A 19,309-nucleotide genomic window follows, 5' to 3' on the forward strand; every position below is an offset into this window, starting at 1 on the left:
TTCCATTGACTCTGTTTAAAGCATAACTGCTTTAATTTAATTGCACTTAAAAAGTGACGTATTTTTTGGTACAGCAAGTTCCTTCCATTTCTTTCACTTTCAATGGAGCATTTCCTATTTTCATCTGTTCATACTTCCATAAGTTTTTAGATTATATAAACAAATACTGTTGGTTATTGGAATTGGCTTTGCACCGAATATACAATAACTCAGAGAACTGGCATGTTTAGAATGATCCAAAGGTTTGTATTACCAAGTGCTTACAAGCCCCGTTCTCCCCTCTATTCTCACGCCCCTCCACTACCCTCCCTTGAAGAAACTATGTTCCTGAACATTAACAACTGTCTTTCCTTTATAGCTTTACTACTTGTGTATGAGTCTCTAAACAATATACTTAGTTTTTCCTGGTTTTGAACTTTTTATATAAAGGTACTCATGCTGGCTCTCTTCTTCCGACTTGCTTCTTTCACTTGATACGCATCCATGTTGAAGCCCACAGTGTTATCATGCCTTGACTACTCTAAAGAATTCCACTGCATGAATACACTTTATTTATCACTATACAGTAGACAGGCATTTGGATCCCTCCTTCATTCCTTACAATTATTACACATAATGCTGTTACAAACATTCCTGTACGTTTCCTTGTACACATGCAAATGAGTTTTTCTAAGTGTAAATAGTGGGCTATAAGAGAGATGCCCGTCTTCAATTTCATTAGATAATACTGTTTTCCAAAGTAGTACAGACTCACATGCCAACAACGGCAGGTGAAGGTTTGTTGTCATAATCTCTCAGATTGTTATTCTCAGACTTCCCATAATTTCTGCCAAGTTGTTAGCGAGGAAATGGTATCTATGGTTTTAATGTGCATTTCCTGATAACTAATGAGACTACATCTTTTTACACTGGTGGGCCATTTCTGTTTCTTCTGTGAAATGACTGCTTGTGTTAGGGGTCCAACTCTCCTAATTTGTTTTCATTGCTGATTTGCATTCAGGTGCTCTTTGGCAGTTATGTATATATTGTGAATATTTATATCTTATTCCAGATGTGGCTTCTCTTTTCACTCTATGGCATGCTTGGTAAATAAAAGTACTTGGGATCAATGTAGCCAAATTACCTATACTTTAATTAATAGTCTGCATTTTCTATCTTTATAAAATTCTTCCCTACTCCAAAGTCATTGTTTTAATCACTATCTTTGGCAGTAAGTGTTAGAATCTGGTAGTGCTAATTCCCCTCACAATCCATTCAGAAGGGTCTTGGATAGCCTTCGCCCTTTGTTCTTCCATTTATATTGAAGAATCAACTTCTCAGGTTCCACAGTGAAAATCATTGGGAATTTTATTGAAATTGCAATTTGGAGAAAAAGTTGAGATTTGGGTAATAGAGTGTTATCCATTACATCCTCTACATTTATTTAGGTCCATTAAGTTTTTTAAATAATTACCTCCTTTTATTAAAATTTATTCTTAGGGTATATTTTTTTGTTCCCATTATAAATTGCATTTCTTAATTGCATTAAAAAACCACTTGTCTTCCTGAGATAATCCATTTTGGTCATTTGTTGTACTTGGAATACACTGTTAGATTTGGTTTGCAAAAAATGCTTGTTTTCCTACAGAAGAGTACAACATGTTTTATATATGTATGTGTGTGTGTGTGTGTGTGTGTGTGTGTGTTTGTGTGTGTGTATCCATCAGATCAAATTGATTAGTTGTACTACTTAAACCTTCTATGTCCTTAATCTTCATAATTTGGTCTCTGCAAGATCTATTAATTACTGAGAGGGATGTTGAAAATACCTATTATGTTGGTAGATTTCTCCTTGTAGTTGTGTTCATTTTCCCCTTTTGTAGTTTTTTCTTTTAAATTTTTTTCTAGACAGGGTCTCTGTTGTGTTAGCTGGAATCAAGTGGTATCATCATAGCTCAATGCAGCCTCAAACTCCTGAGGGCAAGCAATTCTCCTGGCTTATGCCTCATGCCTCAGCCTCCCAAGTAGCTGGAATTACGGGCAAGTATCACCATGCCCAACTTTTTTTTTTCTTTTTTTTTTTTTGAGACCGACTCTCACTCCGTTGCCCAGGCTGGACTGCAGTGGTGCGATTTCAGCCCACTGCAACCTCCACTTCCTGGGTTCAAGTGTTTCTTGTGCCTCAGCCACCTGAGCAGCTGGGATTACAGGTGTGTGCTACCATGCCAGGCTAATCTTTTTTTTTTTTTTTTTTTTTTTTTTTTTGTATTTTTAGTAGAGACAGGGTTTCACTATGTTAACCAGGCTGGTCTCAAGCTCCTGGCCTCAACTGATCCACCTACCTCAGCCTCCCAAAGTACTGAGATTATAGGCGAGAACCACTGCAGTCTGGCCCCCGCCTTTTTTTTTTTTTTTTTTTTTTGCCTGAAATAGTGTTTCACTCTTGTGGTCCAGGCTGGAGTGCAATGGTGTGATCTCAGCTCACTGCAACCTCCGTCTCCCAGATGCAGTAATTCTCCTGCCTCAGCTTCCCAAGTAGCTGGGATTACAGGCGTACACCACCATGCCCAGCTAATTTTTGTATTTTTAGTAGAGACAGGGTTTCACCATATTGGCCAGGCTGGTCTTGAACTGCTGACTTCAAATGTTCTGCCCATCTCAGCCTCCCAAAGTGCTGGGAATACAGGTGTGAACCACCATGCCCCACCCTAATTTTTTAAAAAAAAATTTGTAGAGATGGGGTCTGTGTTGCCCAAGCTGGTCTTAAATCCTGGCTTCAAGCAGTCTTCCCACCTCCGCCTCTCAGTGTTGGGATTACAGGTGTGAGCCATTTTTTTCTTTATATATTTTGAGGTATACTATTAGACATGTAGGTACATTACTAGATAGTTTTGAATTGTTATGCCCTCTGGCTTAACAATTTAGGGAGGGGAAGGGCTTAATAAAGGGAAACAGATTTAAAAAAAAAAAAAAAAAAAAAAAAAAACCAAGAATACAACTAGTTAAGCTAGTTGCTCTCAGATTCTATTAATAAGTGTGATACTCATTCTATCATGCTTTTTGATATTCAAGGTATTTTAGAATTTTGGATTACTGAGAAACAGGCCAGAGGAATAAATAAAATTCACACACACACACACAGCTGATTCTAGCAGAAAAGTTTTGTATGTAGTAGAAAGCAAACCGGCTAAAAGGGAAGAAAGTTTAAATGGCGCCCTACTTAACTGTGGGAAAGGGGAGTGAAAAAGGATACTGTCAGGTGATTTAAATGCAAAGGAAAACAAAGTCACTGAATTCTGCCATATGTGGTAACCAAAAAGTAGATACATCGCAACAGAGCTGAGGTCAAAAAAATGGAAGGGATGAGAACTGGTGATCTGAGAACACTGTAGGAAAGGACACTTCCGGAGAGACAGCAAGAGAAACTAAAACCAGAAAGTAAGGTTACAAATAACCCAGGGGATGATACCAATTTCACAGCAAGAAAACACAATGGGTTATAAAAAAGCACAGTACCAATAAATGCAAACAAAAAAACACCCTACGTCCAAAAGTTGATTAAAGGCCCACAGAAAAAACTGTTAACAGTGTTAAAAAAAAAAAGAAGAAGAAAAGAAAAACTACAAATGTACTGTTATCCATATCCTCCATACTATATATGAATATGGAATAGATATGACCATATGTATATTGTCACACACAGAGTTGGTTTTTTAGCATTGGTACAGACATCAAGATCAACACTCACCCTGCAGGCTAGGTAACTGTGGTAACAGACATGTGTTCAGTGTAGCTGTCATTTATGAGGCATTATTAATATGCTATAATCAAAATCAAATATTCTATATAATCACAAATTTCCAGTGAACTAGGTATTAAGGCCAAGGACATCTGTACAGGATTTATAACATAACAAGGCCAAGAACATCTGTACAAGATTTATTTCATTTACCACAATGTTTTAGGGTGATAGTATACACCCTAATACAGAAGGAGTAATTCAAAATCCACCAAAAGATCAAGAGCCAAAGTCAGTGGCTTTGTATCCCAGGTCAATAGGAGTTTCATCCACCATTTTGTTTTCCTTGGATTAATGAGGTGATATACAGCACACCCTGTGCGGAGCTCACTATGACCACCAGGCACAAGACTTCATTGCTTCATCCTTGCTCTGGCTGTGCTAGTGAGTGGCAAAAGCCTCCTGCCTGTGCTTGCCCTCCAAATTTTTCATAAGCATTCCTGTTAGTAGCCATTGTTCTCCCTGACTTCACATTTGAATAATTTATCCTGAAGTGCATGGCTGTAATATTGACAAACAGCACTAATGAGAGTAAATTGCCATCTGTTTAACAAAACACACTCTAAAAGAATACCCACAGTCTTACTACATTTAGTACATAGTCACAACATTGAAATGACGTGAGAATACAAAATATTTATTTTTTTTTCAAACCACAGAATTCTTAACCCCAGAGCCACACTATAAACTGCTCGGAATTGTAAGCCATTAACATTTTTCTAAACAATGCAGTCCAACCAGAGATGAAGATAATTTCCAATCAGTAGGGATGTAATATATACTAGATTCCCCTAAGAATGAAGCTCAAATTAGCATTTCCTTTAATTCTCCCATAGCCATTCCATCAACAGAAGCAGAAACAGTACAAGTTATGTATGCCACTCAGCTCTGAAAAGAGGTTCAAGGTGGGTCTTGGCCAGTAGAGGAGGAAAGGTGGCTGGGACTTTAGTTAATCAACAGTGAGGACAGAGAGGAATACTGTTTCTTGGAAAAGAACAGGGTTCCTTTCATATATTCTTGTGGCCAGAAACTGGGGTGAATTTCAATGGGGTAATGAAAGAAACAGGAGAGCCATTTCTCCATTTTAACATGTGACAAAAGTTAAACTTTCTCCATTTTAACTTCTGACAAAAGTTAACTTCATTTATACAATCGTATTGAAAACCGTAATCACAACCAATAAGGTCCTATAAACCTGTAATAGATGTCAAAGAGATTCACATTCTGACCTTGAATTTTAAGTACCCCTTAAAAGGTCTAGACTCGGATTAAAGTAAACATAATATTCCAAGCTAAAAGAGGCACCATAAAAAAAATCAACTCAAAACATCCAAACAATAGCTAGATGACTAATGTAGGGTTTTTGTTTTGCTTTTTAGTTGCAGAGCTTTTCAGTATCTCAGATTAGTGTATGTTCATAAAACAATACTCGGTTAACAGCTGCTTATGAAACAATAGAATTTTAACTCAAGGGTGATGCCTCTTGCATAATAATCACAGGAATAATTAACTGCTATAAAACGGGGAAAAAGTAGAAGAAAATACAGCCAGCCTCAATAATAAGACAAAATCTGGAAGGGTTACTCTGCTTAAAGAGAGATTAATCAGGATTATTTAAATACTATAATACAAGTGCTCCTGCTCAATTACAGCTGCAGAAACCAATTTTGTTTGCCAGATCACCATTGCCTTTGCTAGTACACGTACAGACCACTACTCGGAAGTCATCCTTTTGTGCTGAAAAACATTCAAATCCCTTGTTCGGTCAGTACAGAATAATGTGAGGTGATGCACATGCAAACTCTTCCTGAGGAATTTATGTGTGCAAATCTGCAACCCGACAGCATGGCATGCAGCAGGGGAGTAGTAGCTGCACAGGTCTGGGCACTAGGGACAGATGTGCAGCGTTCACACCATGGACGGCCTTTATTCTGCAATCTCATCTACCCACAAATTAGCTTTCACCCTGAACCCCAAAGAAAGGGAGGGTAATTGCTGCAAATTTGTTAAAGGGACAGAAGAAAGGTAACTTGTTAACAAAATAATGCACAATCCATGCATCGGGGTTTGTGTCTGTTCTTACTAACCTTACCTAAGAACTATCAGGCTAAGAGTCACAACACCAGGTTTTGCTTTCTGCCCCACAAAAAAACAAAGTCATAATTCCTGTCAGGTTAGGGTACAGCTGTGACAACAAAGGTCATGAAATGACAATGTTACTGAAGCTTAAGGCCAACCTTTAAAAAACGTACCATCTCTCTATTTATTTGTTTTTGAGATGGAGTTTCGCTTTGTTGCCAGGTTGGAGTGCAGTGGCACGATCTCGGCTCACAGTAACCTCTGTCTCCTGAGTTCAAGTGATTCTCTTGCTTCAGCCTCCCGAGTAGCTGGGACTACAGGCACATGCCACCACGCCCAGCTAATTTTTGTATTTTTAGTAGAGACAGAGTTTCACCATGTTGGCCAGGCTGGTCTCGATCTCCTGACCTCATGATCCGCTCACCTCAGCCTCCCAAAGTGCTGGGATTACAGGTGTGAGCCACCATGCCCAGCCACATGTCATTTTTTCAAGATAACTGCCCTGGCTTTCCTTTTAAGGATCTAGTTGGAGGCTGCACATACATACTAGTCAGTTTAAGCAAATCAGCCACGTGTTGGCTAACCAGACAATCAGCCTGCATGTACAATTTTCCATCTTCAATGGTTTGGGCCTTTAGTGATGTAGTACAATAGCCAGTATGTAATTAAGGCAGAAAAACCATATACTAGCAAGAATAGAAGAAAACAAGCCAGGTACAGTGGCTCATGCCTGTAATTCCAGCACTTTGGAAGGCTGAGGCAGATCACCTGAGGTCAGGAGTTTGAAACTAGACTTTTATGAACTAGCCAGCATGGTGAAACCGAGTCTTAACTAAAAATGCAAAAATTAGCCGGACGTGGTGGTGTGTTGTGCCTACAGTCCCAGCTACTTGGGAGGCTGAGGCTGGAGAACTGCTTGAACCCGGGAGGCGGAGGCTGCAGTGAACCAAGATCGCACCACTGCACTCCAGCTTGGGAGACAGAACGACTCCATTTCCAAAAAAAAAAAACCAAAAACAAAAAAAACCAAAAAACAGAAAACAGAAGAAAATACTTTCTGGCAAACAGTCAATATAAAATGAGGGGAAGGGGGAGGAAATCTTATTTCTTCTCATAATACCAACTAACAATTTTGTTAAGAATCCCAATAAAATCAGTGAAGTCTATTTCAACTCAAACAGGTCCTTCATACTGCGATGCACCTCAAGAGGCCAAGATGATGGGCAGCCAGGACTGCAGACTGGGAGACTATGTACACCCTTTCTACAGTGCCTTCCAGTCAAGGTTTTGTTATACTAAGCCCTGACCCATAGCCAGCTGCAGTCACTGTGCAAAAATTTAGAGAAGCTACATTTTGCAAACTTCACTTTGCCCACTTCTTATTAATAAATATGTAGTAAAAAGAATATAAAATATCTCTCCACGAACTTAAAAGCATCCAAAGATTTTAATGCCAATTCAGATTACACTGTAATGCTTTAATAGGAATTTATTTTGTAAGAATGCTCTCCCCCAGAAAAAGCATTTGGGTATATTATCAGGATACTGAAGAACTTGTCCACATTTAAAGAAACACTCCAGTTTTATTCCTTTTAGAAAAATTATTCAACCCACGCAGGCTTGAGGTGTTACTTATAAGCCTGCAGCAAGCAATCCATTGAGGAAAGTAAAATGTGAATGTCATGATGGATGAAATTCTCCCTGATACTAGAATGTTACTGGTGTGGCAACTCAACTCAAACTTACAGGTCATAGTGTGTATGTTCCTAAGTAATTCAGTGTTCATCAATGCAATCTGGGATGCTCAGTGTGAACTGAATCCAATTAAAGTCCACAAAATCCACCAACTCTGGTTGATAAGTACTTTAAAATAGAAATCTGACAACCTTTACCTTCTCTGCGTAACAGTTTTGCAAATCAACGACTTCTATTATTGGGTGACTTACTTGCTCCCAGTATCCCACTTCAGACTCTCCCACCCCATACTGCTCCCCGAAAAAATGACCAACTACTGGCAGAGTCAGCTGTATGAACACCTGCAGAGCAGACATGTAACAGCATCCCTGGGAGGTTTCTTTTCCCCCTCAAGGTCTCTAAAGAGGTAAATACTATTAGTCTGATGTAGCCTAGCAGAGTGAAGCCTATGCTCAATTAAGATTCAAGCAATATTGAGAAGAAAAGGATTTTTCTCTTGCCACATCTATTTTTCTTGGCCTTTCAACAACAGCTGTAATAAGCTTCAGAGATTTTTATGAAGAACTAAAAAGCACTATGGATGTGGAGAAACAGAAACTACAGCTTTGCCACAGCTGAAAGGGAGCCTTAGGACAGCAGTGCTGCTGCTTCCCTATCACACTCAAATCCAATGTTCAAATGACACGATCTCACTCATTTACCATGAAGCAATCAGAAACCCCACACCACTGAGTATATTTGGATTTGATAACTGTATCTGCTTCCTGGAGCATCACAAGAAGTAGCTCTCAATAATATTAAGGGGAGCTTCAGTGCTAAAGTACTGCCCATCCCTAAACTAGAGTGCTGCCAATACTACAGCAGCTGGTGACATCATCTTAAGTGACAGAGGGAATGGAAATGCTCTGAGAGTTGGTCCCCAACATTTACATGAATATGCTCTGGTTTACCAGGGGAAAATTTGACCAATGTGCAACAGGTTTCTATTTTCCCACTTAATAAGCATCCTGCTACAGAGTCACACCTGCCATCTTGGTGGGTGAGTTTAGATACCATACACTTCCCCAGGAGGAGTTTGACAACATGGTCACACAGTTGCAAAGTGCACAAAGCTCAAGGCACAGAGTAGAAAAAAGTTGTGAAATGATGGGGGAAAGTTCTAGCAAAAGCAAGTTAGCATTTTCCTTTAACAAGACTTTCTAATGCTAAACAAAGACCAACTCTTTTAAAAGGGGTTGTTTTGGTTATGGGTGAAAAATACTGGATTGTAATGATCTGCTTGGTTTTAAAGCAAAAGAGATCCTGACATGTGAAACCAATACACTGAAATGCCAAGTCCACAAATGAACAAAACAAGTGCTTTAAAAAAAAAAAAAAAAAAAGATTCTTCTGCTCTTGTATTTTTGGAGGAAGCTGCTGATTTTGGCTGTCAGATTTCACTTAGAAATGGTCACTTTCTGAGATGTTTATTCCTCACAGAATCTGTAGATAAATGCATTAAAAGATTGTCCCATTTCAAAATCACCCCCGAGTCTAGCAGCAACATTTTTTTTTTTGCTTTTTTTGCTTTTGTTTTAAAATTACAAACCAAGTAAGAAGTCCAACATCCTCTTCCACGAACAGCTTTGTGACAGAGCTCCTGAGTGTGTGCAGCCCCACTGTGCTCTGAATAAGTCTCTGCAGCTCCAGTGTGTCCTCTTTTCAGGAAGGAAAGCATACTCAATACATTCACTATCTGTACCCCCTGGAACTTGCACATGCTGATGAGCTGTCTGAAAAAAAACACCAGAACAGGGAAAAGTGTGAAGATCAGACAGCATTGGATAATGGATCTGTTTAAACTCCCCCAAAAAGAGGCTTAAAAAAAATTCCTCAAAACCAGTGGTGTGGAGGAAAGTAAAAGGGGACTAAGATCCTAAGAAAATGAGACTGGGCTACAGCCTCATCCCAGTGGAAACTAAAGAACCTGGTGGCCTCTTGCCAACTCCCTGAGAACCATCACTCCCAGCTGGAGCTGCCACAGCTTGCAGAGCAGCCTGACCTTGATTACAAGCAGTGCCTTAAGAGACCATCATCGAGAACAACATGGGTATCATCAAATTCTATGCACCGTTATCACCACTGGCTGCTTCACATCACAAAACCATCAAAACAGGAAGGAACATCGTTACTTACTATAAGCCAGCTCATCCCCAGCTCTCTTCCGGGACTGGTCACCTCTGGGAATAAGAGAAGAAGGGGCAGTCAACAAAACTGACTGACTTCACATCAAAACAGGAGGAACGGATCAGTATATTTGATAATAAAAGTATGGCAGACATTTCTGTTCTAACCAAACAACCTATTTAAACACACATATTAGACATCTTAGAATCTTGATGTACCTCACTATGCTTTTGCAGGTGGAAGAACATGAGCACCTATACTGACCAGCTCATCCTCAAACACCTATGAAAGTTCTAGTTCTACTTTAGAGTTAAGAAAAAAGAGGTTCTGACTAGGCCCTATGCTACCTACAAATCCTATTTTTGTCTCTCTGGCTTCTCACACAGTAATAGAAAAATGACTCGAATGCTTAAGTAATGAGTACTAATAACTACTCACTAGCTTTTCTTCCTCAGCATTTATAAGTTGATTTCTTCCTGAAACGTGATTTTTTCTCTTTAGGCTTCAGTGATGCCATAGCACATGTTCCTGACCTTACTTCACCCTGTCTGCCATCCTTTTCCGGTCTCCTTTGCTGGCTCTGCCCAGCACTCTGTTGCTGGCCATCTTTTCTTCTCTATGTGCATTCTTCTTAGTCTAGGATGGTGATCATACATTCTCTCCACAGGCCAGAGGCTCCCAGATCTACAGCTCCAGGTCTGCCTTCCTTTCTACGCTTCACATCTGCAGGGCCAACTGCCTCATTACCATGTCCATCTGGATGATTTCTATATACTGGCAAGTTTACCATGACCAGAACAGAATGCTGACTCCACTCCATTCCCAATTCTTTCCTCAATCTTCCAGCTCGACTGCTCAAGCCCAAAATCCTTGGTCATCCTCTTTTCCTCACTCTGGAGCATTCTGTCCCAAAACCAATCACTCCTCATCAACTCCACTGCTATGATCCCAAGCCAAGCCAGTCTTCTCTTCCCTGTACAACTGCACGAGCCTTATTTATCAGCCCAGACAAGAGCCAGAGTGGTCTCTGTAGAAGATAGATTACTTCATGCCTTTCATGAAAGCCCTTCAGTGGCTTCCCACTACAGTTAAAAATTAATTCCAACTCATTCTCCAGCCCTGCAACACAGCTTCTGCCTGCTCTCACCTCACTTACCTCCACTCTCAGCCTCTGTTCACTATACATCAGTCACCCTGGCTCATTGGCTGTCCCCTGCACGTCAGCACTTTACTACTAACTACTGTCTCTGATGCTCTCCTCCTCCGTGTCCTAATCCACTGTCCTCCTCGGAAAGCATTACATCACCAAGTTAGCTGGAAAAACCCCTCACACATGCCCTAGTGACTCAGTATCCTAGCCTCTGTTTCATTTTCTTCATAGGACTTATTCAATATTATTTATTTTTTACAAGTTTATTATTTACCTCAACACCAAAACGTTTAAGTTCCATGAAAACAGGAACTTGGCCTGTCTTGTTCACCCCACTGCCTAGTAGAGTGTAGACAATAAATGTCTGTTGACTTGACAAAGTAGTAATTTATAAATAGTCTCATAAATTATTAAAATGCTAACCAAGGTGATTATTTCCTGCTTTTGAACAATCTTCCAGATAGTTTCCCATTTTCTTTCTCTGGTTATGCTTAGGACCAGGGCAGAAACCTTTTGCTAAGCTGAGTAAGGAGCCTCAATGACTGCCAGAAAGAGAACACACCACAGGACCTCGGAAGAGCTTTTCTGTAGGCACCACATTCAGCACAACTAGCCTTTCATGGCCAAAAGAGCTCTAAAACTTCTGTTAGCACTACACCTAGCCAAGGCCAAGTGTCTTCCATTGTTATTTACATTAGTATCACAGTTGCATTTGCCAAATATTCTGAAATTAAGTCAATGATTCAAAAGGAAGAGAACCTCGACTTTTAGACACAATCTTCATTTCCACTCCTCAAAGGTCAGATACAAACCGAACATGCAAACCTAACAGGAGGAACATACAGATGTGAAAACGAGAGGCAGGAAAAGGAGTATCAATGTGATATATGTAAGAGGCTGCTGAAGAGATTAAGTCCAGAACACTCTCTCAAAACCAGACCTTACTACAAAACAAAAAAAGCCCAAATTTTGGCGTCACCCTTTTGCTAAAATACCTCTGTTCTTACCTTGGTTACTTAAAGCTAGTGGTTCTCTTCTGTAGTATGACCTTTGACAACAGATGCCAAACTTCCAACCCCGACCAGTCAATTCAATTATGTAGGTAAGAGATAAAAAGAAACTGATGCTTTTAGCTTATATGTTAATTCTAGCCTATCCTATATTTTCACGCACCTAAGGATTACATTTCACAGAAATTCCAGCTCAAATGAGAATCTGTCCATTAACTACCAAAAAGGACATATTTGACAACATTCACATTATTTTAAAACAATTTGAAGACTTACTCTGTGCCATCCACATGAAAGCTGTGTGTTGCCTACTCAGGATCACTGCATCACTTAAGTTCACCATCTTACATGAAAAAGTAGCCCGCAACACTGAACAGGAATCATGTGGTTGGTTAGGCATAAACCATAAAATGACTGCTCAGAACAGGCAGAAACAGATTTCTTAAGACATCCTCTACCATATTCTTTTTTTTTTTTTTTTTTTTTTTTGGCACCAGTGGACACCACTGTTTTGAAAATTATTATTCCTAATCAAGTAACAATCAAGGCATTAAGTTGGACAGAATGTGGACGGTCCCTGCACAAGAGCAGAGGCAGGCTCTCCATAAGAGCTGCCAAAGATGGCGTACACACATCCTTCCAGGCCAGTATGAGTAAGCTCGGAATTAGATACGAGAATGTCTGCTCTGGCAGGCTTACTCTGTGCAAAGTATCTGTCAGAATAATGAAACAAGTTTAATAAAGTGTTAATTATGAAAATCGTCCAGTTAAGTTGGTAAAATATTTTAATTTTATCACTCCTTGGAATACTGCCTAATATTTAAATCTCAGCTAGAAGTTTTATAAAATAATTCCATTGAGAAACAAAAATTCCTATTTATACCAAAAATCCAAGACATTTCTCTGAATATAACCAACCTGGACATTGGCTGAACAGTGTCATGTTAGTCCTTCATGTGCAGAAGCATGCTACCTGACGTTATTTACAGAGGCAGTTACTCATCTCATCCCAGGCAAATTTGACATAAGAGCTACTATAAACCAAGCAGTCCTGCACCCTATTCTCTTATTCCAGTACCCAAACTAGGATTACAAAAATGACTCCAGGCATGTTTAAACAATTGTACACATTGCTCTAGAAGGCAAACTCAAAATGTTCAAAATTCACAGAGCTATATTCCTATACTGCTTCACAAAAATAAGTTTTCAGAAGGCTCTCTCTTTTTTAAAAGGTATAAACTCAAGAGCAAATGTTTAAATAAAACATGAACGTATGAAAGTATAAAGACTTCAAAATTATAGTAAGCCTAGGAAAAAAACCTAAATATCATACTCAGATTATTTTGCATTTATTTAGGAACAGTGGGCCAGGTGCAGTGGCTCACAACTGTAATCCCAGCACTTGGGAAGGTCGAGTCGGGGGAGATCACTTGAGGTCAGAAGTTTGAGACCAGTCTGGCTAACATGGTGAAACTCCATCTCTACTAAAAATACAAAAATCAGCTGGGCATGGTAGCACATGCCAGTAATCCCAGCTACTTGGGAGGCTGAGACAGGAGAATCGCTTGAACCTGAGAAGCAGAGAGTGTAGCCAATTGCACTCCAGCCTGGGCAACAGAGTTAAGACTCCATCTCATCAAATATGTATATATTGACCGCACAGGGTGGGGCTCATGCCTCCAATCCCAGTGCTTTGGGAGGCTGAAGCAAGAGAAACCCTTGAGCCCAGGAGTGAAGAACTCTGTCTCTACAAAAAAAACAACTGGAGGGGGAGGGCTGTAGTCCTAGCAACTCAAAAAAATTTAAGGAAAAACTATTAGCTATCATTCAAAATACATTAAGACACAAAAAAACTTGTGAAAATCAGATACTTCTGCATAGCAAAACAACAGAAAACACTACCATAAGCAAAAGCTAACTGAGAAAAATGTCTTATCTTGGACAAAGAATCAACGTCTTCACTATAGAGATTTCCTAGAAATCAAGAAGACTAAAAGAAAAATGAGCAAAGGACTTTAAACAGGCAGTCTGCAGAAAAATAAATGCAAATATATGAAAATATGCTCAACCTTACTCCTAATAAGAAATGCAAATTAAATCAATTCTGAGTGATTACTCTTTACCTACTGGGTTGGCAAAAATACAAATGTATAACGACATACTATACGCAAGGCCACAAAGAATAGGAACTTGCCACCTTTGCTGGTGGACAGGCAAAGTGGCATAATCCCCTGTGGAGGGCAATTTGGCAATATTAATCAAAATTACAACTGCATTTACTCTTAACCCAGACATCCCACTTCTGAGAATTCACCCTCCTAATACACCTGCAACAAGTACAAAATAATATAAGGTGATTTGCTGCAGCCTGTCTACAACAGGCGTCCCCAAACTTTTTATAAAGGGGGCCAGTTCACTGTCCCTCAGACAGTTGGAGGGCCGCCACATACTGTGCTCCTCTCACTAACCGGTAATGAAAGAGGTGCCCCTTCCTGAAGTGCGGCAGGGGGCCGGATAAATGGCCTCAGGGGGGCCGCAGTTTGGGGACGCCTGGTCTACAATAACAAAGGACTAGAAATAACTCATGTGGCCATCTACTGGGGACTGGTTTTGTCTATACACACAAATGGAATTTGTAAAAAATACAAACATGGACATATATTGTGTTTGCTTGTATCTATATTAAAACATGGAATCACAAACATGGTTACTTGATGGGGTGGGGTACACAGGGAGACAGGTGGGAGCAAAATTTCTCAATGTATACTTTTTATATCACTTTGATTTTTGAACCACATAAATGTTAGTCTTGAAAAATAAAAATACGGCATTAAGTGGCCTCATTCTGTGTATGAAAATAATACCACTCTCTTTCTGCTAGAACTTACTACAATTCATGCGAGGAAATATCTGATCCCTTGACACCAAAGAGAAAAACTATTTACATTCCAGCATTTCCCACTAGCCCTTCCTCCTCCTAGCCACAGAAAGCCAGGTCTCCCAGGCCCATCTCCACAGCTTCACTGATCCCTTCCAGTGTAAGCTATCAAAGATGGTCGCCATCACACCAGTACAGATGTCACCAGAACAGAAAAAGGAAATACCAGTCCAGGGACCAACAAATTACCTGCTTTTGGTCCCTAATCTTAGACTTAGTAACAGTGACCCCAGCCAAGTCTTGTTTTTCTGAAACTCAGTTTGGCCTCAGACCCTTTGAAAAAAAATGCCCATCCCCAGCTCTAGCCAGATAAGTGAGTCAACTTGGCTCAACCTACTATTTTTTCTTCTCAGTTGTGGCATATACCTTCGCAAATATCAACTTACTATTTATAGACACAACTATGCCTAAGATATCTCAAATGTATTCCTTTCCACAACTTTCTTCCTGTCAGGAAGCCAAATGAAAGAAGATACATTGAAGTATCTAGAGTGCTAAGAGTAAAGATTATAAAAATGCAAGATATTACTGTGCCCTTAAATGATTTGGTGATACAGGCTATTTTCTCATAGGAAATCCCCCAAACTTTATAATAATGTATTTTAGTGGAAAAATGCACTCTACAAGCCTTTCTGGGATATGACGATGGTAAGTATAAAAAATTTAGAAAAATTATCAAAACCAAAACAAGCAAATTTTCTGGACATACAAAGAGATGCCCTACTTTTTAAGAAGAAACCACTAGAATTTAGGGCAAAAGGGGAAGTATGAAATACAGTATTTAAAGCCTCTTTGCTAGGTTAGTCACAAAGTATATTACAGCAGATCATAAAAGTTCTCTAATGTTTTTCCATATGCACAGGACTAATACAAGAAATCAGAGTTAAAAGAGCTCTTGGAGCTTGCCCACCTACCTGCTCGCCCAATGAGAAATCTCTTCTTCAAAATGTATGTAAATGAAGAGCAGCTTCCACAATCAAAGCCAAGCTTCAACATTTCTACAGACAGGGAGCTAATGTCTGCTTGCAGCAGCAGGACTCTTGGCCAGTCACCTCCCATTCTGACAGCCTTAACATTTCTTCCCTGTCAAGCCAAACTGGCCTAAGGAAATGAACATATTTGACCACTAAACGAAAAAAACAACTTGCCTTGTAAAACCATTCTGTATAAGTTCTCTTTGAAGTTTCTGATCTTGAGCAGCATATTCAGAAAGTTCAGATTCCACCGCCGGAGGGAGAATATTTGGAATAAATTTAGAAAATAGAGTTGGAGCCATCTGAACCCACTCTGTGAGGAAAGGAAAAGATTCATTAAGGAAATCAGATAAACACATCAAATTAAATGGAAAAGGGAAAGTTTTCTTTTGTTTAAAGAATAAAAATAAGCCAAATTTAAAGCAGGAGAAAAAAATTAGTGCAACCCCATTCTGGTAAAGAACATACAAAGAAGTTAAACGTCCCTTCTAAAATGAATTTTAGTATGAAGAGACATTTTAATATTTTACAATTTGAAAGCATTTAGTGAAAATCCTTAGAAAATGTTTGAACAAATCTTATAGAAAATTATGGAGGAAAACATGAATGAGATTATCAAACAATTCTGAGTGGGAGGGACTTCCACTCAGAAGTGGAAGGGAGGTTGGTGGGTGGAAATATCAGCCTTATTAGCCATTAATTAAAACAACATATAGCCCAAGAATAAGACAGTACAAATAATACACATTAAAAAAGGGCAACACCAAAGGTAGGGGGGGACTGAATAAGTAATAAGTGGGCTGGAGGTCAGTACTTTGAAAATATTATTTGACCCATGTTAAATTACAGCAAATATACAAATTATTTTTTAAAAGATCAAGACACTAATGTATAGAAAATAAGGCAAAGAAGTCACAGGAAAACACTTGTACCATGTATGACAAAGATGAATTAGTATCGTTATTATAACAAATATATACGAATCAGTAAGACCAGATTAATGAGTGAAAGAACCTGTAAGCATAATATAAACAGAATAGACCTGTTAATATTTTTTAAAAATCAAGATAAAATAAACATATTCTCTCCCTTTTATTCAGTGAACATTAAAGAGAACAGACACCCACTTGTATTAAGGGCATGGGGAAACCAGTATTTCCCTTTCTTGGTGGTGGTGGTGGTCCTCAATTAACACTATTATTCATTCTAAATTGTTTTTTTTTTTCCTCTTGGAAAACATTTCAGCTGTACATGTCAAAAACCGTAAAAATATCAATGCTCTTGAATCCAGTAAACCCACTTTAAAAACAATAATCTGAGTAAATGACTATAAATCAGAAAAAGTCACATTTGGTCTGTGGTAAGTAAAAAAGTGACAGTTAAAAGGAAGTCTAACAGGAGAATATCTAAAGTTGGCAAATAAGTACTGCAAATGGCACAAGGACCAATCTATTCAGTCACCCCTGGAGAAACTTGTGGCAAAATGTTTTCCATAGGTCCCTCCTTCCAGCCCAGCTCAAATATCGCTTCAGTAAGAATCTAAATATAGTGCTATGGGGAACTACTTATCAATCAGCCAGAGCTGGCAAAGTCAAACCCATCTGCCACAAAATAAAGATGAAGAAACAAAGTGTGTGTATTAAATGAAAAAGGGCAGGATAGGATTGCTGGAACTACTTCTAAAGGCTGGATGCCAAAAATGGTAAGCCATCAGAAGCTCCAAGGATGGCAGCCCAGGAATCTAGAGTTTAAAAAGCTTTCTTAAGTGATTCAGAAGCAGTCATACAAAGACCAGCACTTGAGAATGACTGCATGGGAACAAACTTTCCCTCCAAAATTCAACTTTTAAAATATTCTAACCTTAATCTGTCAGGTAGATAAAACTGCTTTAATAAAGCAGGAACATAATGGGTACTGGCAAGACATGTAAATGTCAAAATATGTTTTAAAGTATCTCAGAAAATGCGCAAGGCAGCAAAAGGTTAGCGTGTGATAAAATTCACCTTTTCAAAAGGACAATTCTCAAATGCAGAATTCTCCTTACAAGTAGCATAAATCCTGTTACAAGAGCTTGAACCTGGATAAAACAGCATTTAGATAAACATGTACTTACTATATTTTCCTACCTTTAGTGATTAACTTCACTTGGCAATTTTGTTACTTATGATAAAAGCCAGAGCTTATTAAACCTGCCTACTTGGGAGGCAAATTTGTCATACTGCACTTAAATGCTTTCAAAGGAAAAAATAATCATTCATAACCTAGCACACATACACACACAATTTCAGGAGCCATCTTCATTTCAAAGCTGTAAAATTTTGAGAAACTAGATACAGAACTATCAGTTTATTGGACACATGCAATAAAATATCTTTATTACTTTATACAAGTAATTTCTGTTAAAAAACATAGAGTAGAGCTCAAAACCTAGATCCAAATTTAAGTAACAATAAAAAAAAATTCTGAATCTTCTAGAAGTCATTCACCATTTAAAGAAGCCTAAGAAGGGGATTTTTAAAATCAGTCTACCCCAGTTCCAGTTTTCATGTGATTTTCATTTTAGCTCGCTAAATTCTGACACTTCGATTAAATTAATTAAGCAAACAATCAAGCCATCAATTAATTAAAATAGCCTTTAAACTCAAATGGATAGTAATAACAGCAGTTCATGTTTGCATGCTTATTATGTTATCAGGTTCTGTGCGTTAAGCTCTTAATATCATATTTTATTTTGTTTAATCCTCAAACAAAAGAATTTCACAAAAAGGTAATTACTGTCTAAAAAGCATCCCTTGTGTTTATAGATTGTAGAACAATGTTCTACCCTGATAACTTCTGAAATCTCTCTCCTATGGACATTTTAAAATTTGCTAGACAACTCTTTAACAAGTTTGAGGTTCTGGCTTACAGAAAGATATATACAAAAGCTCCTTGGGATTCCTTTCAATTTATAATGTTTTATTCTGCTTTTGACTGCAGTGATGTCTAGTATTTGCTTTGGTTCTCGTGATTCTCTCTCTTCCCAGAACATCCTTACAAAACGACCGATACTTTACCAACACTTGCAGCTTTTCTGTAAGTTACTTAAAGAGGCCTAAGACGATGGAGTTGTGAATGTGGATGTCTGTGAGTATGCGCAGAGTGAGGTGGGACAAACAGAAAATATTTCTTGTATTTCTCTCACAGGTTGTGCAAAAACAACAGCTCCAATCCCAACAAAATGTTTACCTGGTCTTAGGGTATACAGGCCTTTCACAATATTTGCCATAGTGGAAGGTGTGACCTGAAATGGTGTTGACTGGGCTTCTAAAAGTAAAGCTGAAATAAGAGAAAAACAGGTTAAAAAGAATATAACACATATTGACTGTCAAGATTTCTCCATTACTGTTTCTCCCAAAGCCTCCCAAAACACTTGTAAGAAAGAAATAGCCCAACAAACCAATCAAACGTTTATATACTAAGGATTTTATTATTTTTTATTTTTTTGGAGACGGAGTTTTGCTTGTTACCCAGGCTGGA

General features: G+C 38.7%; 1 protein-coding gene across 2 annotated transcripts in view; it reads right to left on the reverse strand.

Annotated features, from left to right (window-relative positions):
- Nucleotides 1–972: 972 nt before the first annotated feature.
- CACUL1 (CDK2 associated cullin domain 1) overlaps nucleotides 973–19,309 on the reverse strand; it is a 71,292-nt gene continuing 52,955 nt past the window's right edge. For both annotated transcript variants that reach the window (XM_010332502.3, XM_003922154.4), the window contains 4 exons: nucleotides 19,019–19,108; nucleotides 15,965–16,103; nucleotides 9,728–9,771; nucleotides 973–9,324 (listed from right to left, as the gene is read on the reverse strand). In XM_010332502.3, coding sequence (XP_010330804.2) covers nucleotides 9,284–9,324; nucleotides 9,728–9,771; nucleotides 15,965–16,103; nucleotides 19,019–19,108 — 314 coding nt within the window. In that variant the 3' untranslated portion in view covers nucleotides 973–9,283. The remainder of the gene's footprint in view (nucleotides 9,325–9,727; nucleotides 9,772–15,964; nucleotides 16,104–19,018; nucleotides 19,109–19,309) is intronic.

This window comes from Saimiri boliviensis, chromosome 12, assembly GCF_048565385.1.
Source record: "Saimiri boliviensis isolate mSaiBol1 chromosome 12, mSaiBol1.pri, whole genome shotgun sequence".
Classification (NCBI taxonomy): domain Eukaryota; kingdom Metazoa; phylum Chordata; class Mammalia; order Primates; family Cebidae; genus Saimiri; species Saimiri boliviensis.